Source organism: Alligator mississippiensis, chromosome 2 (genome assembly GCF_030867095.1).
Source record: "Alligator mississippiensis isolate rAllMis1 chromosome 2, rAllMis1, whole genome shotgun sequence".
NCBI lineage: Eukaryota > Metazoa > Chordata > Crocodylia > Alligatoridae > Alligator > Alligator mississippiensis.
Window position 1 is genome coordinate 228,539,360 of NC_081825.1, and position 27,768 is coordinate 228,567,127.

A 27,768-nucleotide genomic window follows, 5' to 3' on the forward strand; every position below is an offset into this window, starting at 1 on the left:
TTAACTGTGAAAATCCTGTGCAATTAGGAACTCCCTATAAAGTTATTTTGGTGGTAAAATCAGAATTTGGGGGAAAAAAGGCTTAAAAATTCTGCCAAAAATCTAGCAACAGACTTTCAATGTTTAGAATGTGACAAAAAATACTCTTTGGGAACAGCAAATCAACAGTCAGCCCATCCCAGGACTGGAATTAGAGAGAAAGGGAATCTGTTCCAGCAGAGACTGCTGGGATCAGAGGAAGCAAGTAGAAACGCCACAGCAAACAGCTTTTACTTCCCCCAAGTCGTTTAACTACTGAAGAGGTGGGGACCCTGACCTGCATGGCCCTCATGATTCAGGTGCAGCTCAAAGTCTGGCTGTGGACAGCTTTGGTCTTCTACATGCCTGCTGGAACCCAGAGGCTGACAGGTAGGAAGTGCATCTGCAAATGTTGAGCAGTTTAATTGATGCTGGGTTTCACCTGATGCTCCACAGAAGCCAGGAGGGGTTTGTTGTACTAACAAAAACACTTGTCTCCAGTTGACAGAAAATTAACTTTGCTCTAGAGTAAGCTGTGTTTAAAGTGAGGGACATCTGATGGCAGAGTTTGTTTCCAACTGGCTTAAGGATGCCTTATTCATGACAAATGCTGCTTATTTGTCTCCACCCCAATGCCTTTGCTCCCCTTACAGTATTAGTTAACACTTTACAGCTGGTCACCTATTGAATTCTCTCTGATGAAATACCTGACTGACCCCAATGTGAGAGACCCAATTGCCTGCTTGCATGAAACCAACTGGCCTGCCGTGACTTGGTGGTACAGGAAAGGTCTTGGGTTGCTGTTGAAGATCACTGTTTTTTCAGTACTGTCTAGGGAATTTCCAGGTGCTGTGATAATAAGGTTGCTCCTTGCGGATCCCTTGTGAAAAAGCTGCTATTCCAGAAGGACATTGAGCAGATTATTTTCCTACATTTCTCATTACATTTTATTGTGCTTGACTTAACGTTTTTTTTCTACCTGCTACACTGCAACAGGTTTTCAAAACATTAGAACAGTTTGGTGGTTATTCAGTGGGTTCACTGAACTCTTGCTCCTGCATATCTCCTAATACTGATAACTTTGATCTTAACTACAGGCAGAAGGTGACATGAGAATCAGGTGGGTATGGGGTGGGAGCTGGCAGGGGGACTGAGGGAGGGGGAAGGCCAGCAAGCAGCTTTCAGAGAATGTGGTATGTGTACCTGAGCTATAAGTCCCAGTAGACGGTGCATGGAGAAGGGAAACAGCAGCTAGAATCCCAGCTCACATTCCAAAACCACATCTGGCTTTGATCAGGCAGCCTGCAGCTGTGTTGAGAAATGAGGGGAGAGCACTTATTTCTTCAAACGGCTCTCAGCAGTCTCTTGGGGAGCTTTACTCCAGAATGGAAAGTTGGAAGCTGTTTTTGGTAGCAGCAACTACACAAACAATGAATTCAATTAAGTTTCTGTCTATTACTTCACCCAATAATTTTAACTTCTGAGGTACCAAAGACAGATATACTGAATACCTACTCCTAGTTTACACAGCATAACTTTTGCCTCCTAGTTCCCTGACAAGGAGACCAGGACATGTTTCTTCATCCCATAAAAAGACAAGGGAGTCTCCCATTCCCTACCCATCTCTTCCCTACTGTCAGCATTGCCTCCTTCCACACAGAGAGTCTGTGTTTCATGCTGGTTGTTCTCCAGCACTGGTCTGCCCATTGCAACCTGCTTCTACTTATTCCTCTGTGGCCTGAAGGAGTTAGTTTGAAAAAAAAGCAGCTTGGATGTATTAGCACACAGGTCAAAAGAGAAAGAACACATCTAAGAATCCTGGCTTGATGCTATTTTTCAGTAGCTAGAAACTCTCACACGGGCATCCTTAGCCACTTCCAGCAGTAACATCCACTCAGGAATTATCTGGTGCTCCAATAGTGAATGACTTAATTGAACAATATCAATGTCTGACACTAGGGGGCAATAGAAAAGCCACTGCAAAATTAGTGGGTTTAGGATCCTACCCAGTCAAAATGGGACTGCTATAATTCTCCACATGAAGGGTTTCCCCACAGGTATATCGAAGCAGATGCTTTTTCTCCCAGAGAGCCCAGCTACAGAATCAGACCCTCTGGAAATCACAGGATCACCATTCTGAAACTCTTCGTTCACTTCCTTGAGCCTGTTTTACCTCTTGGATAAATCCTGTTCTGCTCTCCAAAATCCAGTGGTTAGAATCTCTGTTCCTGTATTTGGTGCTCGGGTATAAACACCTCAGAAATATCAAAGATAGACATAAGAGAGAAGATGGAAGGTGGGCCAAAATGTTGCTCTCTCAAACTCTGTGGCTGTTTAATATTTTCCAGATGAACAACTTCACAGTAAGGACCAAGCTGACGTGAACAAGTTTCATAACAAGCTGGAGGATGCACACATCATGCTAGAGGTCGTTTGCGTATTCAGGGACCGGTGGGAAAGAATAAGAAAGTGCAACTGTCTGTGTGCACATGGGGGGTGGAGGAAACCTGCCAACCAAAAAAAAAATCCCAAATATTTATCTCGTTCTCAATGCTTTCATATTGAGGAATCTTGGCAAAATGCCCTAGTGCTGTCTCAGCACAGTCATTGCCATACTCAATCAGACCCGTGAGGATAAACTAGCCTAAGGAAGATCCCATCTCTGAGGAAGATGCAAAAACCTTCAGAGTTGGATAACCTGCCTGTTGGGGACAAGTCTTCCACTTCTCTCACCTCATTAAGTGGTTAACTTTTGCTTCAATGAAAGATACTTTCACTCTGTTTATGGGGTAAGCAGAATAAATCTGAGCCGTGCAGAAGTGCATGGGATATGAGAGGGATGCTTTGGGGCACAGGGAAGAGGGATGCACCAAAGGAATGGAGATAGGAGCTTCTGGGGGCAACTTGGGGAGGGAGGGCAGAAGAGGCCCAGTGGGAGACAGAAGAAGAGACACTAACCAAGGAGGCCAGAGGGGCCATGGACTCACCAGGTATTGTGCTGCCCCCAGGATTTTAGAGGTTGTTTTCAAGCTGCTCCCAATCCTAGTAGTAGTAGTGTTACCACTCCTGGCCCATGACCTTGGCTTCCACTCCTCTGCATGAGGTTTAAGTTAAACTGCCCTTGGTTACTGACAGTAGAGAGGCTGCGTTGATGAGCAGGGGGAGTTGGGGAGGGATGCAGGATTGTGTAGGAGCCATGATGAGAATGCACTGGGCTAAAAGGGAATGGGGGTGGGGTTGAGCACCTTGGCAGGGAGGAGAATTATGGGAGGAGGGTCTGAGTGGGAGGAAGTTGGTAGGAGTCATGGGGGGACAGGGAAAATGCAGGAGGAGGCAGACAGGCAGGAGTGAGAACCAAAAAACCACTGGTTTGTTCCAACGTACCTGGCTTTACTTTTAACAATTATGTTTGCAAATTCTATTGCTCGGGAAGCTCTGAGTCCCACCCACTCTGTGCAAGCCTAGCGTTGCTAGTATCAGGGGTCACCTCATAATCCTTGTAGCAGACCTTCTGCTAAGGGCCTGTTGTTTGTCCTGGACTTCCTGTTTTCATGATGCCATTCTCTTCTAGTTGCTCTGGGCAGGGCTGGAGATTGAAGCCAATGAGACAATCTGGCTCCAGGATGAGGAGCTGGCTTCTCTGCGCCCAGCAAAGCGACTGATCCAGATTTTCCAGCATCAAGTTCCCAAGACACCAGCAAGGATTGAACAGCAACTGAGACATTTTTCACTGGCTGAGGCCCCTCTGACTTTAGCAGAGTTTGACCAGCTCCTCTTCACAAGCGTTTATTGTGCCTATCAGATTCGCTCCATTCAGGGCCTAGACAAGAATCTTTGGATCACTTTCTTTTCTCAGCTGATTGATGAAATCTTCCATGATCTCTGCAAGGGGTTTTGCCCTGCAGATTCTACTCTCCTGGCTTCCTGGCCCTGGAAAGATAAACCCTTCTATTTAACCTCACTGAAAAAGTCCTATCATTCTCACCTTGCCATGACCAAGAGAAACCTTGAGTAAGGAAAATGATACAAAGGAAAGTCAAGTTTTGTGTTTGGATTATTTGGAGTGCTGCCTGTCATCCAATATCATCCAGAACAGTGTGTCAAAGTGCTACCTACCATTCTTCCTGTTTTGCTTTCTGTATCATACTGAAAAATTCCTAGCAGCTTATCAATCAGCTATTTTTCCATCTTTAAATATGAAATAAGGTGATGGATCTCTCCCTAGGAATTCCATAAAGAACACTCCTCTGAGGTGAATTTAGCCATCTGAGCTTTGGTATTAGATACTACTACTGCAGGTGGTGATATCTTTCCAATGTTATATGCCTTGATCACTGATAGTCATGAGAGATGCCCTGGCACCTTTTCCAGGGTGTTAGTTCAGGTGTGCTGGCTGAATTCCATGTTGGATAATTCCATTCTGCCTCTGAATTTTTCCTGTAGTTTCAATTGGCTACAATATTTTCCCTTCCTGTAATAGCCCACTGTGTGCCTTAGCTATGTTGTTCATACAGCTGCTGTGTTTCACTGGGGCTAAACTCCAGTGATGAGTCAAATAATTTCTGATCCAATATTATCTATCATCCCATATAAAATGCCTGTCATGGGATGACAGATGAACATCCAACTCCTTCTTCAAAAACTCCTGAATATATACTTATTTCATGATGTCTCTGGTATAATACATATATAAATCATTCTATATTTTGCATTTGTTTAGGATGATACCTACAGGCATCACATCTTAAACTCCTGAGAACAAGAAACAATTTTTTTCTTCAGCAGATTTTACTTCTTTTATGCAGTGCCTTTTACATCCATGGCACTTTACAGATCAAATAAATATAATATATGTTCCATCATAATTCTTATAATTAAGGATACAGTTAAGCTTCCTGTCATGCTCACTGCAACATGGAACTAATAACCTAATCTCAATTAGCAGAAATTATTTTAATTGACATTGATTTCCTAGTTTCTGATGGGCTTCCTGCTAGCTACACCAACCATGAACCTCTCCAACTCCTCATTAGAGTGAGGGAAATAAATTCCTTAGGGCTCACTATATTTTCAACTTTACAAGATTAAAGATGGAGCTACATTCAATAACACATGCAGAAAATTGTGACATTCAAAGCAGGAACTACTAACTTTTGACCTAGTTTATTTTTCTCAATCCCACTATCCTGAGAGAGAGAGATGAGAAGCTGTGAGACATGTATGGGAAGCCCAGAGGCAAGATGTAGTCTTTGAGCCACAGAGAATGATTTTAGAGGTCAAGGGTATCAGAGAGTGTGGGGTTTGCACATTTTTAAAGCATAGATCTTGCAAAGAATGCAGAAATTGTGACTAGGTTTGTACATACATTCCAATTCCCAGATAGATGGAATAAAATATAAATGCTATCCCAAACAATAATCATTTTGGTATGCTCTCTATCCACAGCCTATACCATTTACCTGAACAGTCACAGAGTCATAGAATCATAGAAAATTAGGAATGGAAGGGACCTCAGGAGGTCTAGTCAAACCCCCTGCCCAAACCAGGACCATCCCCATCTAGATCATCCCAGCCAAAGCTTTGTCTAGCCTGGTCTTAAAAATCTGTAAGGATGGAGATTCCACAACCTCTTTAGGTAACCTTTTCCAGTGTTTTACTATCCTCCTCATGAGAAAGTTTTTCCTAATATTTAATCTAAACATTCCTTGCTGCAACTTGAGACCGTTGCTCCTTGTTCTGTTATCTCTCACCACTGAGAACAGTCTAGCTACATTATCTTTGTAACCACCCTTCGGGTAGTTGAGGACTGTTATTAAATCCCCTCTCAGTCTTCTCTTCTCCAGACTAAATACGCCCAGTTCCCTCAGCCTCTCGTCATAGGTCATGTGCCCCAGCCCTGAACCATTTTCATTCCCCTCTGTTGGACTCTCTCCAATATGTGCACATCCTTTCTGTAGTGGGGGGCCCAAACTGAACACAGTACTCCAGATGTGGCCTCACCAGTACTGAATAGAGGGGAATAATTGCTTCCCTTGATATGCTGGTAACATTCCTACTAATGCAGCCTAGTATGCCGTTAGCCTTCTTCACAACAAGGGCACACTGTTGGCTCATACTCAGCTTAGTGTCCACTGTAATCCCCAGATCCTTTTCTGCACAGCTGTAGTCACTCAGTTGTAGGTATAGAGTTTGCACATGGGTCATCCAAATATATATAGTTTGAGGAAGAGAACTAGAAATTAAAAAAAGATTAGGATGAGGTTTTATGAGTGGGTGAAGTGTCTTGAGAATAAAGTATCCTTGGAGGGCATGAGATTTTTCATAGGATAGATATACTACGTAGGGTTAGGGCTTTCAGGGTAGTTAGCTAAAAGTGAACAAAGGTTGAAATAAGCCGAAGTGCCATTATCAAGTTCCACCCAAGTTTAGATTAAGACCTAAACCATTATTTAATTTGGGAGTTAAACCAGATTTGAATGAGACAGCCTGATACATTTATCCCATAGCTCTAAGAAGTCCCCCCAGCTTCCACTGTTCTAATTGAGTTGGGTTCCAACCATTCAACTTTGATTACTATGCTATCATTGTCCACAGCCCTTAGTGATCTTATTGCCACCAGGGTTCACTGGGATACCTTGTGATAGGAAAGCACAGAGGATGGGAACATGGACTTGGAAATCACTTTGCACTTTAGAAGTATGCGGGGTCCCTCTAAGTTAGGGTTAGATGAAACAATAAGGAAACACATGATTGTGTTATGTACTCTAAGCATACCGTTATGTTTAAGGTGCCTATCTTGGCAAGAGAGTTTAATGCAATCATTATCACTATCAAACAGCCAGACATCTAGAGAATATTGTTCAAAAATCATGACTCTGATCCCAAAAAGACTAGCAGATTTTTAAAAAATAATCATACATCTCAAGACAGCTCTCAGAGGCAGTACACTCAAGGGATATGGTTGTCATGGGTGACTTTAACTACCTTGACATCTGCTGGGAGGTGCAGTCAGCTAGATCTGACTATTCATGTAGGTTCCTAATCTGCATACAGGACCTTCACCTAACGCAGGAAATACATGCTCCCACTAGGGGAAATGCCTTACTGGATTTAGTGTTTGCTACAGGGGACGACCTGGTGGGAGACCTGTGGATACAGGGTAATCTAGGAGATAGTGACCACCAGTTGCTGGAATTCACTATCCATCAAAAGGTAGGAAAGATAACAAGTAGGGCAGAAGTGCTGGACTTCAAAAAGGCTAATTTCAATGAGTTCAGGAGGTTAGTAAGTGAGGCGCTGAAGGACAAGAGACTTGATGAGATGGGAGTCCAGGAAGGGTGGTCATTCCTCAAAGGAATGATCCTTCAGGCACAAAAGGAGACAATCCCATTGCATATAAAGGGTGGCAAGAGGGCCAGGAAACCCTCTTAGCTGAGCAGGGAAATCCAGGATAGCCTAAGGATGAAAAAAGAGGCATACAGACTGTGGAAGCAGGGGGTAGCCACCAAGGAGGAATATACCTATCTGCCTCACACTTGCAAGGAGCTAGTAAGAAAAGCCAAAGCAGCAGTGGAACTCAGGATAGCAACAAAGTCCTTTTTCAGGTATGTAGGGAGCAAAAAGAGGGCACAGGGTAACATAGGACCTCTACAGGACAGGCTAGGGCAATTAGTCACAGATAGGAGGGACAAAGCTGAGCTCTTCAATGAGTTTTTGCATCAGTATTCCTGAACGAGGATAAAGACATATCACCAAACTGAACTACAGACAGGCAAAGGAGGGACACCAGAGCACCAACGGTTAGTGTCAACCTAGTGAAGGGGCACTTGGAAGGGGTGCTGAAGGAACTGGCTGGTGTCATAGCAGAACCACTGACAACCGTTTCAGCACTCATGGTGCTCAGGGTAGGTCCCAGGGGACTGGAAAAGAGCCAATGTGGTCCCTATTTTCAAAAAGGGGAAGAAGGAGAATCCAAGTAACTATAGATCAGTTAGTCTCTCTATTTTTGGGAAAACCTTTGAAAAATTATTAAGGAATACATTTGTGTGAGTCCAGCAGGAAAAGTAATGCTGAAGGGCAACCAGCATGGATTCATAGCAGGTAGATCCTGCCTGACAAACCTTGTTTCTTTTTACAACCAGGTCACAAACTGTTTAGACGCAGGAGTCGAGGTGGACGTCATATACTTGGATTTTAAAAAAGCCTTTGATACGGTGTCACATCCCATTCTCATTAAAAAAAACCCTGAGTGACTGTGACTTAGATGATTACACAGTCAGGTATGTGGCAAATTGGCTAGTGGGATGCACTCAGAGTGTTGGTGGACGGGCCAGTACTGACCTGGAAGGATGTGGGCAGTGGAGCCCCACAGGGCTTGGTCCTTTGGCCAATGCTGTTCAACATCTTTATCAGCGATTTGGACAAGGGCGTAGCGAACACACTGTCCAAATTTGCAGAGCACACTAAAGTATGGGGCAAAGCAGATAAACTGGAGGGCAGGGAGTAGATTCAGGTGGATCTGGACAAGCTGGAAAAGTAGGCAGAACAAAATAGCATGCAGTTTAAAGAGGATAAGTGCAGAGTACTGGGCCTAGGGAAAAGGAATCACCAACACATACAGATTGGGGGAGGACTTCCTAAGCAGCACAGCAGCAGAAAGGGATCTCAGAGTCATAGTTAATTCAAAGATGAACATGAGTCGGGAATATGACAAAATGATCAATAGAGCTAACTGCACTCTATCGTGCATTAATAGGTGTATCATGAATAGGTCTAGGGAGGTGATACTTCCCCTCTATGCAGCACTGGTAAGGCCGCAGCTAGAGTACTGCATCCAGTTTTGGGTGCTGCACTTCAAGAGAGATGTGGATAACCATGAGAGGGTCCAGAGGAGGGTCACTCATATGATTAGGGGCCTGCAGGATAGGTCCTATGAAGAGAGGTTGAGGGACCTAGATCTCTTCAGCCTCCATAAGAGAAGGCTGAGGAGATTTGGTGGCCATCTACAAATTTGTGGCGGTGGGGGAGGGGAGGGACAGCAAGGAACAGGAGATACTCTGTTTACCACGGCACTCCTTGGAGTAACTAGAAACAACAGCCACAAACTGACAGACAGCAGATTTAGACTAGATATTAGAAAGAACTTCTTTAAGGCAAGGGTTACCAGAATCTGGAATGGGCTTCCAAGGGAGGTGGTGCCTTGGGGGTCTTTAAGAAGAGACTGGACAAACACCTGGCTGGGGTCATCTTACCCCAGCACTCATTCCTGCTCAGGGTAGGGGGTTGGACTCAATGATCTGCTGAGGTCCCTTCTGACCCTGAAAATCTATGAAATCTATATTGATGGTGGGGGGGGGAAGACTTAATGGCTTTCTTGTTTCTATGTCTTTAAGGTATGCTTGATTCTCATATTTTAAGCTTTTCTCTGTAACTGCAAAGGCTAGAAACTTACTGGGTTATCTTATTAAATAAGGGATATGTTTTTAGATAGTGGCTTGGGCTTTAAGAAAAGCTATACATATTGTGAGACTTGCAATAAAATCTTGTTGGAGTTGGCAACACTTCTCTCTCTCTCCACACACACACACACACACACACACACACACACACACACACACACACACACACACACACACACACACACACTCTCTCCCCCTGATCTACAGCAAAATACACAGCTTAGTTTCATAGTAGCTAGGGTCAGGAGGGACCTGATCAGATCATCTAGCCTGACCCCCTGCCACAGGCAGGAATGAATGCTGGGTTCACAAGATCCCAGACAGGTGATCGTCCAACCTCCTCCTGAATTTGGCCAAAGTAGGGGCAAGGACCACTTCCCTGGGAAGTTGGTTCCAGATTTTGGCCACCCCAACTGTAAGATATTGCCTTCTGATCTCTCACCTAAACCTATTTTCCATCAGCTTATTACCATTGTTCCTCGTCACCCCAGGTGGTGCTGGGGAGAAAAGGGCTCTATCTACTTGTTGTTAATCTCCCCTGATAAGTTTGTAGGCAGCCACCAGGCCACCCATCAGCCTCCTCTTGCTGAGGCTGAACAGGTTCAGGTCCCTCAGTCTCTCCTCGTAGGGCCTGTACTGCTGCCCTCTCACCAAGTGGGTGGCCCTCCTCTGAACCCTCTCCAGGCTGGCCACATCCCTTTTGAAGTGCGGCACCTAGTACTGGATGCAGTACTCCAACTGCAGCCTGACCAAAGTCACATAGAGGGGACGTATCACCTCTCTGGACCGACTTGAGATGCATCTTTGGATGCATGACAAGGTATGGCTGGCCTTGCTGGCTGCGGTCTGGCATTGGCAGCTCATGTTCATCTAGGAGTCGATAATGACTCCAAGATCCCGTTCCGCCTCTGTGCTTTCAAGAGGGGAACTCCCCAGCCTGTATCTATGCTGTGGATTCCTTCTCCCAAGGTGCAGCATCCTGCATTTATCTATGTTGAACACCATCCTATTCTCATCTGCCCACTTTTGTAGTCTGTCTAAATCTAGTTGCAGCCTCTCTCTCCCTTCAAGTGTGTCCACCTCGCCCCACTTCTCAGTGTCATCAGCAAACTTGGACAGTGTGCTTTCCACCCCCTCGTCCAAGTCACTGATGAAGATGTTAAACAGTGTGGGCCCGAAGACCGAGCCCTGGGGTACCCCACTGCTCACATCTCGCCAGGTTGAGTACAACCAGTCCACCACTTGTACAACCTGTCCACCACTAGCTCAGTGACACTCCCAGGATTTGAATTACAGGGGAGCTTGTGGGGGGGCTGAGCCCCGCCCATAAGACAAGAGAGTCCCCTGTAAGTTTTGAAAATCATAACTTGGGGGTCTCTGATTTTATTAGGGCATTTTGATGGGAAGCCCAATTTTTTTTTGCAGATCGCCCCAGAAGTCAAAATGTAATTCGAGCCCTGGACACTCCAACCCATAAAACAGATCACACAGTCACAGCACCTCTCTCTCAATCTGAGTCAGTCCCTTAGGCAGCCACACGCTGACAAATCCCAGATCTAACAACAGATCCTTGTCTCACTATATCCTGTATCTTTTCTTGTGTATGTTTATTAAGTTCATTTCCATTACATTTGTCCCTGCACCCCCAGTATACAATGAATGTTACCAGATCCTTTCCCTCTGAGTAGGGATATCTTTATAGTATTTCTGCAGTGGCTCCCTGACTCATAACACTTCATTTCACTGCCCTCCCCGTCTCCAAACTACCTCATGCTTAAATCGAACAGTAACACTGAACACACACATACACTCTGTAAAGATAATTCTATGGATGAACAACAGAAAGCAATGGCTCTGCAGCCATGGCACAAGCATGCAGCATAAGGAAACACACATTAACATGCTGGTTAACACTGTCATGTACAGGATGACATCCAACAAGGATCCACACCCAAGTCCATTGTATCTTGGTTTCGTTTATGCTCCTTGAATGCCTGTATTTAGATTTTGGGCCCCTGGGCTGAACTGGCACCAGGAAGCAGCTTTGGCTGAACCTCTGGATAGATCAGGAAGCCTGTGAAAGTGATGTATTTGCCATGGTTGCTGTAGGCACCATAGCCATCATGCTGGTGGCTATATAGCCAGATGGTGTCTCCATAGTGCAGAGGCAGCATGATGCTCTGGCTTTGCATCTCTCGCCTCTTGGAGTGGTTGTCATCATAGATCATAGCCTGAACTTCATTGTGGTTCTTCATCAGTTTCACTGACATGGTCTTAAAAGGCATTTTGCCAATGGTGAAAGAGAAATAATATGCACCAGGCACACGGCACAAGAAGATGCCACTTGAGGAATTGAAATCCTTCCCAATGTTCACAAACTCTGTGTCAAACGTGATTGGCTCATGCTGGGTCTGTTTCTCATCTGTCCCCAAAAGGCTTTGTGTGCGGGCAACAGAAAATGCAGAGCGGGGGTCTTGTTCTCTTGTTGGTTCATCAGACAGCATGTGTACTTTTGAGGCTTCATTCTGCTCTCCTGGAAGTTGCTGAATGGCACGATGAAGTTGCTCTGCACCTCCTCCCAGCTCCTGAGAGGTTACACTGTTTCGGAAGTAGGAAGAGGTGTCTGGATAAATGAGATAACCATTGAAAGTTGTGTAGGGGCCTGCATTGCTGTAGAGGGCATATTTGGGGTCTCCATGTAAACGCAGCCAGACTGTGTCACCATAGTCCAATTGCAGCATGGCACTCTGGCTGGCTACCTTCCGTTCCTTGCGATGATGCTCATCATACACGATTACTTGCACCTCGTTCTTGTTTCTCATCAGCATGACAGACAAGTTTTTCTTGGGGTATTTCCCAACAGTGAAGGAGAAGTAATAGGCCCCAGGTATTCGACACCTGAACATCCCAGTCTTGGGGTCAAAGTCATTACCGATGTTCACGTAGACCTTGTCAAAGGTGATGACCATCTCAGAGCTCCCTTCCATGCTGCTGGTTCTAGCCACAGAGAATGCAGAGCGGAACTCAGTCCCAGGGTCAGTGGGGAAGCCATACACAAGGAAACAGGTTACATAGTAGAGGACACCAATCAGGAGCTGAGCTTTCAGGGCCATCATCATATCTGAAAAAAAGGCAGCACATTTCAGCTGATGTATTTTCAACTCATACCAGGCGATAACTGGTGTCTCAACTGTCTTGGTTCATGTCAGGCTTTAAAAATTCCTGAGTCCCTTCTCTGCTCAGTGTGTATGAAGACAGAAACACTGAGTCATGGGGCCATGGCTCAGTTCAGATCCCATAACCTTACACAGGTGCCCTAGTGAGACCTGGAGCTGTTTATCTTGTACTCAAAGCCCTAGCCACTCCCCACCCCTTTTTTTTGTGAGACTCTGGCTGCCTTTACTGGACCATCTACATCAAGGTGGGAAAAATGTGGCCCGCCAAGCCATTCTATCTGGCCCACGGGGCCCCTAAAAAATTTAGAATATTAATATTAATCTGCCCTGGGCTGCCTATCATGCGGCCCTTGATGGCTTGCTGAAACTCAGTAAGCCACCCTCTGCCTGAAATAATTGCCCGCCCCTGATCTACATGGAGCTGTGCTGCCCACAAAAATCTCAGGGCTTCCTGGGACTCTGAAAGGGTTCCCTTTAGAATGCTTTTGTTTATGGGACTAAGGAAGAAACATAGCCCTGAACAAGCCTTGTATTATGTTACTGAAATGCAGCTGAAGAATAGGGAGAGACAGTGGTTCCCATGCAGATGTCACTGCCTGATACTGCACTGCCTTTTTCAAAAAGAATAGTAGGGGGAAGCCAGGGAAGTTGGTACACTCAGTTAGGCAGATTGAAGGTTTTTCACTACAGGTATGAGCATAAATGACAGATGCCTTCCGAGACTGGGGGGGGGGGGGGGGGGGGGGGGGCACCATGGCGTTGTGGCAAGGGGGGACTGCCCGCAGACACCGGGGGGGGGGGGGGAAGAGGGAGTGGCAATCAGGGATTGCCCACAGATGCCAGTGGCCATGTTGGCGACAAGGGGGGGGGGGAAAGTGTTGACTGCCTGCAGAAGCCAGCGGCAGCCAATCTCAGGGGAGGCATGTGCCCCCCAACCCGTGTCCCTCCTATGTGTCACCTATGGGTATGAGGATGTGGTGAAGTAGGAGGGGGAGCGATTGTTTAGGGAGGCAAAAAGCAAGGAACATTGGAGAAAATAAATTGAGAAAAGGAAGGTGTAAAATGAATATAGGTAAAACTCCCCAAGTGTGGAAAGAAAGACAGTGGAATTAAATCCAAGGAAGAGGAAGAAGCCCATGACTGAGCCATTTAAAACTGGAAGACACACCATAGAGAAAAAACTTGTCTTGCTCCTATGAAGGATGAATAAGTTAGGACCTAACAAGATTTTCCAGCTCTGCAATTCTGCTGGAGTGAGGCCAAAAAATGATCTATTAGGGCTTTGAGCCTGAGAACAAGCCTGCCAGTCATTCCAGTGAGAAGCTCCCCTCTCTGTCACCTTTCTGTGCTCATTAAAATATCACTCAGACTAGGAGGCAATTGCCTGGTCTCCAATCTGCCCTGCCTGTCATTCCAAAACTGGGCTACTGCCAGGTGACAGACACTGAATTCACAGGACTGCAGAGTGAGAGCCAAGCATTCCAGCCAGCTGTGGATTGTTGAAGGCAAATCCTGATTTATGGAAGATAAGACGATGGAAGTAGGGATCTGAAAACAATTGTGATGGTCAGACAGGGCATGATGCAAAGAGGATAGGATCCTGGTAGAACATAAACTGTGAGATGGCAGTGGCTTTCCATTTTGTTAAGAGATGCTAGCTTAAGTAGATACGTAATAGGAATTCAGCCTGATATACTGCAGTCCTAGCTGCTTCATATTATGGCATGGGTCTTAAATATAAAAATCATCCCCAACAAATCTGAACCCCCAAGTGGTCTGAGTTCCCATTTATTATCAGTGGAAAGGCCACAGCTTCAGCAAAGACAGAAATACTAATCTGAATCATAATAGTTTGTCCAACAAACTGCATCCTACATGCTTCCTTCTCTCACAAACACGTCAGTATTTTAATCCATACCCCTCATCACAGGATGTTTTTCCTAAACTGGTTCCCATGGCTACTCACATTCAAATCCTTCCTCACAACTAACATCTGCCATTATGCCTACCCTGCCAATGACAATTCTGAGGGGCAGCTGGAGATAATTTCTGTGTAACATGCTATACAAAACATTAAGCAACTGTATCTATTTTTTAAGTCAACCCATTAAGCAATAGCAAATCACCCACCTGGAGCATGCTGATTCTATGTTGTTTCTGTTTCCCCGCCCTTTCCCTTTTAGTTTGTGAGCTCCTCAGGGTGAAAGACCGTTTCTTTTTCTCTGACCACAGAGCCTATTGGCATTTAAACAACTCTAATGGACTCTTAACATCCCACCAAGAACCAAATAGCCAAACACTGTGCTCTGCTTCAGAGCTGAGTTTCAGCCTTTGCTGAGTGCTCTCATCCCAGCACAGCTGGCGATTTCAGCCCCACGTTCATAAAGCCAAGCTCAGAAGGCACATGCATACATCAGACCTTACACAGCTATTACATCTATATGATACACCACTGGGCAGGAACTGATTTAGATTCATATTGATTTATTCTGACTGTACTTATTGTGATGGTGTGATTGCAGTGAATACCATGATGATTGCAACAGCCTGGTTTGCACTTGTATGAGAGTAAGAGATGGAATGACAGAAAAGGATACAGAATTTTTGCCCTCTGCTGTTTTAACCTGCTACTAGAGCGCTGCCCGTGCTCCAGGGCTTTCTCAGCATATCTAGGAGTCAGAGAAAAAGGCAGCAACAAGGCCCCTGCTGGCAAAAGACACAAAGGAACTTACCAGTTTATTAAACTCTTCAGTCAATTCTGACCATATATTCCCTCTAACCGCCCTGTTTCAATTCAAAAGCTAATTTCTCTGTAATAAGGTCACTTAGGAAAAGGTTAGAACCAGCCAGTTATAGTTGCAGAGCAAAGTTCCTGATTTCACCTTACTGATCAGCTCTTTCCTATAACTTACTGGTAGATGATTTTAATAAAGCAGTTAATTCTGCTGTGTTTCTGTCATGGTGTTATTTCCCTGATGTTATTTCCATACATTTAAATTCCTTCTCACAACTCCCAGTTCAATAATTTAAATTTGACTTCCAGTCACCACAGTCAAATAATTTAAATTTAGGAGGTACCTAAGCCCCTCTACCACACTAGTCCTGGTCAATCAAGTTGGACCATCCCTGTAATAACTTGGCCACCATCAGAAAGTTCTCAGCCAGCAACTACAGTATACAATTAAGCAGAAAGAACCTGCAACCTTTCCTGAACTCAGATGCTGACATAGTAATATTTATTGGTATGGTTCCCAGAATGCGCCATTAACTTTTTCTGATGTTTATTAAATTTAAACCCATGATTACAACTCCTTCACTGTGCTCAAAGATTTTCTGCGAATGCCAGAGAAATAATGTTTTTGTTTCCAATACCTAATGTACAAAGCTAAGTAATAAGCACTGAAATGTCAGCCTTGAGTTTAATAGCATACCAACAGGTAGGCAAGCAGGGCACAAGCTAGGGGGCCAGAGGGGTGCCAGAATGGACCTAGTGAGGAGCCTCGGTCTCTTGTTTCCTGCAGTCCTCCCCACCACAACATCCTGTACCTTCCCTGCAGCAGCTCTGGTAACAGAGAGGGAAGAGCAGCAGTGGTGGTATATGGTTTAGAAGCAGTGGCCAGAGGCATACTGCTGCCAAAAATCAATGTTTTAATGGCCACTCAATGCATGTATTGGTGGCAAAAAAGGGGAGGTGACATCCCCTCTGCAGCAGCAAACCTCCAGCAGCTGGGCCTGTACTGTGTACCACCACCACCTAGGATGCTGTACGGGCCAGTTATGGCTCTGTTTGAGTTTGCTTCATTATGTCAGTTCTGAAACTAGAGTGAGATAAGAGACCTAGAGCAGGAATGGAAACCAGGTCTCAAGTATAAGCCATGCACTACACTGTCCCCTGGCCCAAATGGCCTAGTTGCTACAGCATATTCACTACATTTGGGCACCAGTTAGGACTCTCAGCCCCCTGCTTTACTGTTCCTTACCATTCACATATGTGGTATCACCATGGAAATGCAAGGTAAAAACCAGCCAAATACAGACAAACAAACAAAACTGGGAGGGCTTGCAAACACTTTGGAGGATAGGATCTCAATTCAAAAGGTCTGGATAGATTGGAGAACTGGGCGCTAGACAAACAATGAAATTCAACCAAGGCAAATGTCAGGTGCTACACACAAGGGAGAAAAAATGAATGCATAATCATGCAACTGAATGACTGGCTAGGCAGCAGTGTTGCTGAGAAAGATCTGGGGAGTGAAAATACCACTCCGCTTAGCTAATGTTTTGTATGCAGTTCTGGGGTCCACAATGTAAGAGCCCAGAGCCCTGGAGCATAGGCAGCACTCTAGAAGCTGTGCTCTACAATTTAAGAAAGATGTGAAGAAACTGTAGAGGTTATAGAGGCCAGCAGCAAAGCTGATAAAAGGGTTGGAATGCAAGCTGAACCAGGAAAGGTTGAGAGAAGTAGTTTGGCATAAAGGAGTTTAAGGGAGAACATGACAGCAGTTTTCAATGACTCAAAAGGCTGCTATAAGGAGAAGGGAGATCAACTATTCCTCTTTGCTGCAGAGGGCCAAACCTGAAGCAATGGGCTTAAAGTGCAGCAAAGCAGGTTTCGATGTAATATCAGAAGAAACTACCTTACTGCCAGAACAATAGGGCAGAGGACAGTGGTGTAACAGGTAGAGCTGTCACCCAGAGAAAACCCTGACAGAGAGTGGGGAGGGGGTGTGGTTCTGAGAGCAGGGGCTGGGATGGTGCACACTTCCAAGGTTGAGGGGCACCTGAAAGAGCATGGGGGCTGGAGCATCAGTCTTACCCATGCCAGGAACTCTGAAACAGCTCCTGGCTGAGCTGCTGCTGAATACTTTGCCCACCCCAGCTGTTGCTCTTAAAGCAGCAGCAGCAGTCAAGGAATGTTTTGGAGCTTCCGGCATGGGTAAGCTGTGGAGCTGCTCTTGCTTCCAGGGTGCAGACTCCACAAGGGTGGGGGGCAATTCTTGTACACTTCCTAACTTGGCACCCAGGGTGGATGTCCCTCTTGCCCACCCCTAGTCATACTATTGCCCAGGAAAGTTATGAAAACTCCTTCATTGAAGGTTTGCAAGAAGAGGCTGAATAGGCATTTGTTTGAGATAATACGGGAATGCTGCATCCTGTATTTGTGCAGAGGATTGGACTAGAAGATTAATAATGTCCCTTCCAACCCTATGCTTTTATGATTCTAACAGATAGCTATTGCTCTTGCCACTTGCTGTCATGTTAGGGGATAGAGGCTCATAGGAAAGAAGGGGAGAAAAGACCGCTGAAGCAGACATCAGAGTACATAATTCATCATATGATTTCCAAATACAATTGAATGTATTAGCATTACATTAATAACCTGAAAAGAAGGAACCAAAATGGTAGAGCCCCCCCCCCAACATGACAGGAATTTTAAAGCTTTTATAATTTATAAAGCAGTTCATCATTTGCCTGACCTTGGTGCTTGCTGGGGGCAATTTTTCTTATGTGGAGCAGTATCAGTCCAGAAATGGAAAAACTCATAGCTTTGTCCCTGTAGTGTTATTCATAGCATTAAAAAGGCTCTTACAGTCATAGAAAGTTGACCATATTTCTAGACTATTAGGTTAGATCACACTTTAAAACCTGAGGAATTTTTTAAAATATTAACCAGGATCTCAATTCTGCAGACCTCACTCAAAGAAAACACCCCTTAAATGAAAACCTCCTGATGCTGTTAAATGAAATGTTATTAAAAGATCCTAGGACCTTGGAAGCTGCATCAGAGGAGCCCAGCACTTTCTGGTTGACTGTATTGTACCATGCTACTTTCACTCTAATATTTAAAGACAGCTGCAAGCATCTTAAATATTTGAATCATCAGAAGTGTGTGTAATGAGTTGCCTGACTGGCTTGTGGTTAGCAGGGATGTGAGAAAGCCATTTCTTTTGATTTGATAACATATACTGTCTGTTCCATTGAGTGGATACAGAATAATAGTCTCAGATAATGACACAAGCTCATAGATCCTTATAGCATCAAGGAAAAATTCATTGAAGCAATCCTTAAAAACAAAATCTGTCTAAAGAATCATCAGTGACAAGGGACACACTTGTGGCTCTAGCCTTTCTCTGCTTTTGATGAAGGATGTTTTATGGAACTCTGGGACAATACTGACCAGAGAGACCTTCTGCCTTTCTCAGCTCTCAGTGAAGCATCTAGATTGTCTTAATGGAATTATTAAAAATATGCTGAAATGCAGAAACTGAAGTGAGCTAAAATACAAAGTAATTTTCCTCACTCTTGTTAGCATAATAAATTGCCTTTGATGTGCTAAAAGATCCAAGAAGGGGCAACAAATCCTGTGAATTCCCAGAATGCAGCTCCAGTTGGAAGTAAATAGAAATCCTGGGTGGGTCTACATGTGCACTTTAATGTGCAGTAGACTATTTTACTATACATTAAACTGTCACATTAAAAGTGACATTACTCTGTGTCACTAAAAAGCTTGCAAATGTGCTACTGTGCATTAGCACAGCCTAATGTGCATTAATTTAGTACGGCAGACAAGGTTCCTTGGGTGAATTTGATATCTTTTATTAGACCAACCCAAATGGTTGGAGAATAGTTATTAACCAAGCTTTCGGGTTCAAAAACCCTTCGTCAGGCTAAGGACACTGCAGCAGTTGCTGTGTGCTCTTCCAGGATGGAATGAAAAGTAAAGAAGCCAGGGGCTGGGCTGGGCTGGGCTGGGCTGGGGAGTCAGTTGCCAGGCAGATTGTAATGTATCAAAAATCCAATGTCTATGTTTAGTCCCTGATCTCTAGTATCCAGCAGGTTGATGAAATGGAGCTCATAGGCTCGTCTCTGGGATGTGTTGTGTAAATTTCCCTTGAGGATCAGGACTGAGAGATTGGAGAGAGAGTGGCCCTCCTGTGAGAAATGTGCCCCCACCGGTAATTGGGTGTTTCTGTCTTTGATGGATTTCCGGTGTGCGTTCATTCTGGTGCACAGTTGTTGTCTGGTCTCTCCTACATATCTTCCATCAGGGCATTTGGTGCATTGGATGAGGTATACTACATTCCTGGAGGTGCAGCTGTAAGATCCTGGGATGCTGATGGCTCTGTTGTGGGGTGCAGTAATAGTGGGGGTGGTGGAGATGTTGGGGCAGGTTTTGCATTTCTTGTCATGGCACAGTCTGGATCCTTTTGGTGTGTTCTGGGGTTGAGGAAGTTTGCTTCTGGTGATGAGGTTGGCGAGGTTCGGTGCTTGTCTGAAGGCTAGGATGGGTGGCTCTGGGAAGATCTTTTTAAGAATAGGGTGTTTTTCTAATATGGGTTGCAATTTTTTGAGGATTTTCCGTACAGGTTCAAGGGATGGGTGATAGGTCATAACCAGCGGTGTGCTATTTGTGGGTGTTTTTCTTCTGTACTGCAGCAGTTCTTCACGTGGTATCCAGGTGGCTCTTTCAAACGTGCGATCTACCTCTCTGGAGGAGTCTCCTTGCTGGGTGAAAGCCTTTTTAAGATTGGTGAGGTGGCGATCCCGGGTGTTCTCTTCAGTACAGATGCGGTGGTATCTGAGGGCTTGGCTGTATATCACAGTTTTTTGGTGTGTTTCGGGTGATTGCTGGTTCTGTGCAGATATGTATGTTGGTCTGTGGGTTTCTTGTATACTGTGGTCTGTATTTTACCCTTCTGGATACTGATCCTTGTGTCTAAAAAGGGGATGTTGGTGCTGGAGTATTCTAAAGAAAGTCGGATGGAGGGATGGTGACTGTTGAATTTCTGGTGGAACTCAATTAGAGATTCCAGGTTCTCACTCCAAATGATGAAGATGTCATCGATATATCGTAAGTACAGCAAGGGTTTGATGGTGCAGTTCTTGAGGAAGTCTTCTTCCAGGTGGCTCATAAAAAGGTTGGCATACTGTGGGGCCATTTTAGTGCCCATAGCTGTTCCCATCATCTGGAGGAAGTGTTGATTATTAAAAGGGAAATTGTTGTGTGTGAGGATGAAGTGTATAAGCTCACATTGGAGGCACTAAATTTAATGTGCTTTAGAGAAGGCGCATTAATGCATATATAGACACACCCACTGTATTTTAGTAGAAGCCTCCAGTGGGATGTTGTACTTCAGAACATTAAGGAAGTCATTAACCCAAGCACAAATGGATTGGCATATTGTAACTGGGATACAGATATATATCTTTTAAAATTGTGTTAGTGTAGACAGGGTGAGTGATATTTTAACATGTAATTGGGCTGAGGTGAGTCACAAGTCCCCCCCCAAAAAGACAATATGAGTTAAAGTCTTTTCACAGAATCTGATGAAGCAAGATTTAGCCAACAAAATCTTGTGCTATATATATAGCTACTTTGGTTAGTCTATAATGTGCAAATCTATCCAGCCTTCCACTTGACTTCAGACTAACAGGGCTAACCATGTCTCCTTAAAATACATATTCTCTATCTTAGGGTTTTAAAATGTTAGCTAAAGTTTAAAAATAACAGGATTTATTCTAGTCTGTACATATCTAAAATCCCTAAACTCTGTTACAAAAGATCAAGAAAAAAAAGAGAGCAAAACTTTCTGAGACCTGCTTTCTGAGACCCATCTGCCTTAAACTAGATAGAGAAGGCTCTCAAAGCAGCTAAGATTCAACTATCATTTCTGAAATGGTGTCAAATACTATTACCTTGGTCTACATTTTGTAGTTAAACCCTGTCTGCTGAATTCAGGTCAGTCATCAGCAGCACAAAAAAAAGCTACATGTTGCTGACAATGGGTTCAGCACCAGTTCAGTGGTTTATACTGCAAATGTAGGCGAAACAGACTGAGACATGGTCTAAGAAAGTGAAAAGCTACAGTTACCTTGCTACGGTAGCTAACACTAGCACTCTTCTCCCTTTGTATACAAGATCAGACACCAACTCAGCCAAGATCTGACTTTTATTTTCAGGCTTGTGTGTGTGCATGTGGGTGAGCGTATGACAGGCCACAATGAAGATCCTACTGGGGAGTAGGGTCAGCTAAGATAAGCTTGTTTTAAAAAAACATAGGGAAGGATTTTGACAGCTGTGAGAAGGGGTTGGGATGTGTAAGGAGGTTCAGAAAGCCAGAAGGAGTTGAGTGCACTAGGGTGGATTTCAGTGGCCAAGACGTGCAACAGGGCTGGCAGGTAAGAGACCTCAAGGGCAGGCTGGCATGCATAGAAGATAGCTTGAAGGAAAGAAGTGGCACAGAGACATTGGAGACTGGAGCAGATCTGCTGCATTGCTTTTGATTTGCCCAGAGGGGTAAACTAACCAGCCAGTAAGAGGTAAATTGAGCTAGTAGCTGCACCTGCTGCCAAAGAGATATGCCACAATGACAGACCCACTGAGGACCAAAGTATTTATATCAACAGCCTATAATAAATCTAATGCAAAAGAACATTATAGGCACTATCACCCTTTAAAATAAAGATTATTTTAAAGTGTGATTTTAAAGCACAGTGGTATGCCAGAAGCTGTGGTCAGGAAGCTATTAAAAAACTCCACATTATATTTCCAAGAATAATTCACCCATACAAACTTAGAGTGAGGGAATTTATTTCTCAGGGAAGATATATAGCAACATATGAAAAATGAAATGCAGAATTTGCAATAAATGTGACTTAACAGGAAATTTCCTGTTTTCATGTAATATGATTTTAAAACTAACAAACCTTTGGACAGATGTAATACAGAAAGTAAAGGACATATTGGAGGAAATTGTTTCTGTAATACCAGTCATGTGTCCTCAGCATTATGGGCTTGTTATACATTCATAAAACAGTTATAAGACTTGTCATTGTTAATACCTGCTTTAAAAAAAATCTTGATAGTATAGATTAATCCAATCAGAACAAATGGATCTGAGTGAATCTCATAAAAGAGCAAATTTCTGCTGCATCAGAACAATTAAGAAGATTTCAAGAAGAAATGGTTATTTCTAAATTAATAAAACTTAATCCAAAGGTGTGGATTATATGTTATCTGGATATACCTCCCCCCATTTTTTAAATTTAAATATTAAGAAAAGTGTCCATCAGTAAATATTTATATTGTAACAGCTCTTAAATAAAGGCTTCAGTTGAGACAAGAGCCCCATTTATTGGGCGCTGTAAAAACACAGCCAGGGAACAATCTGGACCCTACCTAAAAGACCAAGGGTAGAGACAAGAACATATCACATCAGCAAATAAATGCTGAAGAATTATTACAACTCTGTTATTTTTACTGTACTACTATAAGGGCAGAGCTAGGCATTGCAGGAATAAAGACAAGGGTAAACTACAGAGTTAGGAAAAAAAGACAGTCACAACACTTGCACTAGCTGGAATAATTAGATACGGTTTTGTCAGCATCACAGAACAGGTGAGTCTGAAGGGAAGGACAGTTGCAGATTATGACAGATTGTGTTACAGGTGGTATAGTAAAAAACTTAAAAGCAATTCTACGAGAAACTGCCTGAAGGGCAGTAAAGACAAAAAACATAATCAAAGTGCAGGTAAGGGTCAGCATCCTTGTTTGTTTGTTTTTGCAGTAAGAGTTTGGGGGGAAAGAGGAAGAACTTCACGAAAACTAAAGGGTCCAGCTGTGTTATTACAGTTAGCTACCCTGGTGCCTAGTAAGCTGATTGCATAGTGGAATTCAAAAACTAGAATATGCATGTTGCATTACATCCATTTGGCGCTGCATGGTGTATCTACTCTGCACTCTTGCAATTGTGATCCATAGGAGACAAAGCATTACAAGTGGAAGAAAATTAAGAGTCTATTGAAGTAACCACACCAAAATTGTGTCAAATCTCAAGATGACCTCAAGAATATAAGATCCAGAATAGAGGGGGTGCAGCAACTTGTTACTGAAGATGGAGGTAGTACACCCAATCAAGAATATCTCAGCAGTGAAGACCTCAGTGGAGATGTCACCTGTGCAAGATTCAACTAAATTATGCCCTCAAACAAAAACATTTAGAATTTTAATCTAACATTTATATTTTGTTCTAGATACAGTGATTAATCCTTCCACACACTTTTAACCATCTCTGACAATAGGTGTGACCATTATATCTGTTTCTTTCTTACTGGTTAAGTTTAGCCCACAAGCTAAATCAGGTAATCCTCAGCATTTCTGGAGTAAGCAGAAGTCTAATAAAAGTCTAATAAAGATCTAAAACAATCAGTTGAAACAGTCACATTCCCTTTTCTTTACCCCAGCCATTGCTATGTCCCCTTTCGTGCATGACAGTGAAAGAACTTCCCTCCCCAACTCTTGGAAGACCCAGACAAGCATCCCAAAATAGAAGCCTTGCATTCAACTCACATGCTTAGTTTACATTTTCCCTTTTCCTAGTTTCCTTCACTTCCTTACTTATCATACTCGCTTAGAGAAATCAAAGGATGTATTGGGATTTTGCAAGTAACAACTCTACTGCACGTGTCGGATGCAGACATTACATCAAACAAGAAAACAATTTAGCATCGTAATTCAACACTACCTATATCAATAGTCATGATGAGTTAGTTGAATGAAAATATGAAAACATCAAGCAACATTTTATTCTTGTTGTAACTTCCAAGAAGCCATGCATCTGTTATCCATACAGATTTCTGTTGTCCTGACTACTTAGGTCCTATATTCAGTAATAACCCTATTACTTGTAACTGAATTAAGACAACCCATGAGTTTAAGGTTCATGACCTCCAGGGCTAGAGACAGACATTACACATAAACCAGTTTAAGTGATCAGAACCTGGTTTAAACCTGTAATAGAACAGATGTTCAGTGCACATAAACCGGTTTGAAAATGACTGAAACTGGTTTGAGATAAACCTGGCTGAATGTAGTAACAGACTTAACTGATTTGGGTCAAACCAGTTTATGCAATCTGTCCCAGACCCCTTGCTTGTTTAAGTTAAATCAGATTCCCCCAGCATCCTGGCATGCTCTCTGGATTGGGTGGGGCTGTCTGCTCCACAGCAGGGCTGGCTTCTCACCTCTGCTACCTGCCTGCAGCTCTGGCAGACACTTGTAGGCACAGCAGCATCTGCCTGGCTTCCTCCTGCTCTCCCCCTCGCCACTCCCTGCTAAGCATGGATGTCCCGTCCCCTCTGCCTTACACAGACACCTCAGCATTAGCTAGCACACCACATCCTTGCTGTGGCAGACAGCAATGTCAGCTTAGGGCTTTTTGGAGCTAATCGACAGCTCACCTGGTAATGTCCCTCATTCCTTCTTTGTTTAATAAGTGCTTGAACTAATGAGAGACTGTTTGTTTTCTGATGGGGTGATAAATGCTGATAACAGAGCTGAAAAATGTTGTTATCAAGTGTGTGTGTGTGGGGGGGGGTGGGGAACCCCTCCTGAATCCTGCCAGGGCTTGGCCAAGGGAAGGGAAGGGAGGGCTGCTCTAGCATACCCTGGGTTCCAGCCTGAGACACTGCAGGAATGTGCCTGCATTTCCTCAGTCCAGAGAGAATGTCTGTGCACTTTCATACTGCTTCAATCTAGGCAGTTTAGACTAACCTGCAACGATTGAATGAATTCAGGCTTAGGCTTTTTGAAAGTCTGTTCCTAGCCCAGGTATATATTAAGAATTCCTCTTCCACCACTAGTCTCCTATAATGATCTACAGGAACTTGCTGGTATTTGGTAATTCTCTTTTTCATCTCTTTGGGATGATTAAGTGTCCTCTGTGCCCCACCTTTCTTTCAGTGAATCAGTGTGTCTGCTCTTGATGTACTACAAAGGGATGAACTCTTCCTTTTATTTTAGCAAGGACAAATTTAGCTTGGATTTAGTTAGTCTATAAAGTGCTACTGTACCCTCCCATCTGCCTCTCTTCATTATGATTATAAAGTCCTCTCCAAAAAAAGTACGTTTCAGATTTTTCTTGGCTGCTTTTTCCAGCCACATAGCCACACCTTCTTTCTTTCCTGGATGGCACATAATTCTCATTTTTCCTGGCACCTGGGGCTTTGTATGCTTGCTTTCAGCTCATCCATTTCTTTGCCTTCTTGAATGCAGTTTCCAGGTCACTGCTGTAAGATTCTGACACATCATCTCCTGTACAGGGAGCCTCACCAGTGCTTGCTGCCCAAACATAAAGTTACAATGAAGTAGGCATTTGAAGAGTTCAAAATTAAGTTCATAGGGATGAATAATGGACAGTTGAGTGACAGCTGTGGTACATGCAAAGATGACAAAAAGGCCAACAAAACTCGACTGTACATTCAAGCATGGAACCAGTTAAGCCATTTATGTTTTCCCCTCTTCTATTACTTGCAGGGTGGGTAACCTGGTACTCACTTGGATTATCTGGAGTTGTTAGCAAACCTCATATAACAGCTGTGATTTAAATTGCTGCAGATGCAATGGTGAACCGAACTGTAATGCTGTGTGTTATCAATGAATCTGCAACTGCCTTCAGTGGATTCAGAAGGGAATCCACTGGTTGTTTTCCCATATATTTGGAGAAGTGTCCCAGTAGCATAACTATGGCAGGGTGAATGGGGCACCAGCCCTAGGCATTGACTATGGGGGGGTGCCAGAATACCTCCCCCCCTGGAGTCTTTGCCACAGTAGGGGCTGTTCTGTGCTGCCCCTGCCTAGCCATAGGAGCCAGGCAGCACAGCACAGCACAGCAGCAAGCAATGTATCTAAGAAGTGGGGAAAGGGGAGAGTGAGACAAATGAAATGGTGCCCCCCCAGGAGGAGCCTTGCTACAGTAGGCACAGCCCTGCTCCCAATATATATGCATCAGAGGTGGGGGGGAGGGGTAGAAGCAATTGGGGACTGCTAATGCTGCTACAGCCACAGCAGTAGCCTGGGCAGGTAAGACTTCCCTTCCCCGCACTGCAGCCCCCTACAGTGGTTGGCATACCCTTGCCCCCTTCGCCCCCTCCCCTCCCCTTGGGTGCTCAATGTGCTGCTACTCCTCTGCTACCAGATGGCAGTTCTGGTAGTGGGTCCCTGAAGTCCATCTGCTTGAATTCTCAGAGCATTTTCCTTGAAGGGTTCTACTTCCTCTTGATGGTATTTTCCTTTCTGGCTGGATCTGATAGCTCCCAGTCCTTAACACCACAGCCATATTCAGTCAAAAAAATCTTGACTCAGTGCTTCTTCATACCACTGGTTTGCCTCTTGCATTCATAGATTCATAGATGCTAGGGTCGGCAGGGACCTCAATAGATCACTGAGTCCGACCCCCTGCATAGGCAGGAAAGATGACCCCAGCTAGATGTTTATCTAACCTCCTCTTGAAGACCCCCAGGGTAGGGGAGAGCACCACCTCCCTTGGGAGCCCATTCCAGACCTTGGCCACTCGAACTGTGAAGAAGTTCTTCCTAATGTCCAATCTAAATCTGCTCTCTGCTAGCTTGTGGCCATTATTTCTTGTAACCCCTGGGGGTGCCTTGGTGAATAAAGCCTCACCAATTCCCTTCTGTGCCCCCGTGATGAACTGATAGGCAGTCACAAGGTCGCCTCTCAACCTTCTCTTGCGGAGGCTGAAGAGGTCCAGGTGCCACAGTCTCTCCTCATAGGGCTTGGCCTGCAAGCCCTAACCATATGAGCGGCCCTTCTCTGGACCCTCTCCAGGTTATCCACATCCCTCTTGAAGTGTGGCGCCCAAAACTGCACGCAGTATTCCAACTGCGGTCTGACCAGCGCCCAATAGAGGGGAAGTATCACCTCCTTCGATCTGTTCGTCGTGCATCTGCTGATGCACGATAAAGTGCTATTAGCTTTTCTGATGGCTTCGTCACACTGATGACTCATGTTCATCTTGGAGTTCACTAGGACTCCAAGATCCCTTTCCTCTTCCGTTCCACCAAGCAGGTAATTTCCTAGGCAGTAGGTATGCTGGACATTTTTCCTCCATAGGTGCAACACTTTGCATTTCTCCTTGTTGAACTGCATTCTGTTGTTTTCTGCCCATATGTCCAACCTGTCCAGGTCTGCTTGTAGTTGTTCCCTGCCCTCCAGCATGTCCACTTCTCCCCACAGTTTTGTGTCATCTGCAAACTTGGACAGAGTACACTTCACTCCCTCGTCCAAGTCGCTGATGAAGATATTGAAGAGTATCGGT

At 44.3% G+C, this 27,768-nt stretch overlaps 2 protein-coding genes across 2 annotated transcripts in view; one reads left to right on the top strand and one right to left on the bottom strand.

The window, feature by feature from the left end:
* The first annotated feature begins 209 nt into the window (after positions 1–209).
* On the top strand, positions 210–5,436 carry FAM180B (family with sequence similarity 180 member B). Its single transcript, XM_006267785.4, has 3 exons — positions 210–408; positions 2,367–2,446; positions 3,590–5,436. The coding sequence occupies exons 1-3, from the start codon at positions 321–323 to the stop codon at positions 4,031–4,033; spliced, it is 612 nt and encodes a 203-aa protein (XP_006267847.2). The 5' UTR covers positions 210–320; the 3' UTR covers positions 4,034–5,436.
* A 5,628-nt stretch (positions 5,437–11,064) lies between these two features.
* The window catches only part of C1QTNF4 (C1q and TNF related 4), a 28,122-nt gene continuing 11,418 nt past the window's right edge, over positions 11,065–27,768 (bottom strand). Inside the window, exon 2 of the mRNA XM_059722862.1 lies at positions 11,065–12,597. Coding sequence (XP_059578845.1) covers positions 11,477–12,595 — 1,119 coding nt within the window. The 5' untranslated portion in view covers positions 12,596–12,597 and the 3' untranslated portion in view covers positions 11,065–11,476. The remainder of the gene's footprint in view (positions 12,598–27,768) is intronic.

Coding starts and splice junctions, on each gene's coding strand:
- FAM180B (XM_006267785.4), top strand. CDS start 321: ATGGCCCTCATGATTCAGGTGCAGCTCAAAGTCTGGCTGTGGACAGCT. Junction 409..2,366: donor TGGAACCCAGAGGCTGACAG/GTAGGAAGTGCA, acceptor AATATTTTCCAG/ATGAACAACTTCACAGTAAG. Junction 2,447..3,589: donor ATGCACACATCATGCTAGAG/GTCGTTTGCGTA, acceptor ATTCTCTTCTAG/TTGCTCTGGGCAGGGCTGGA.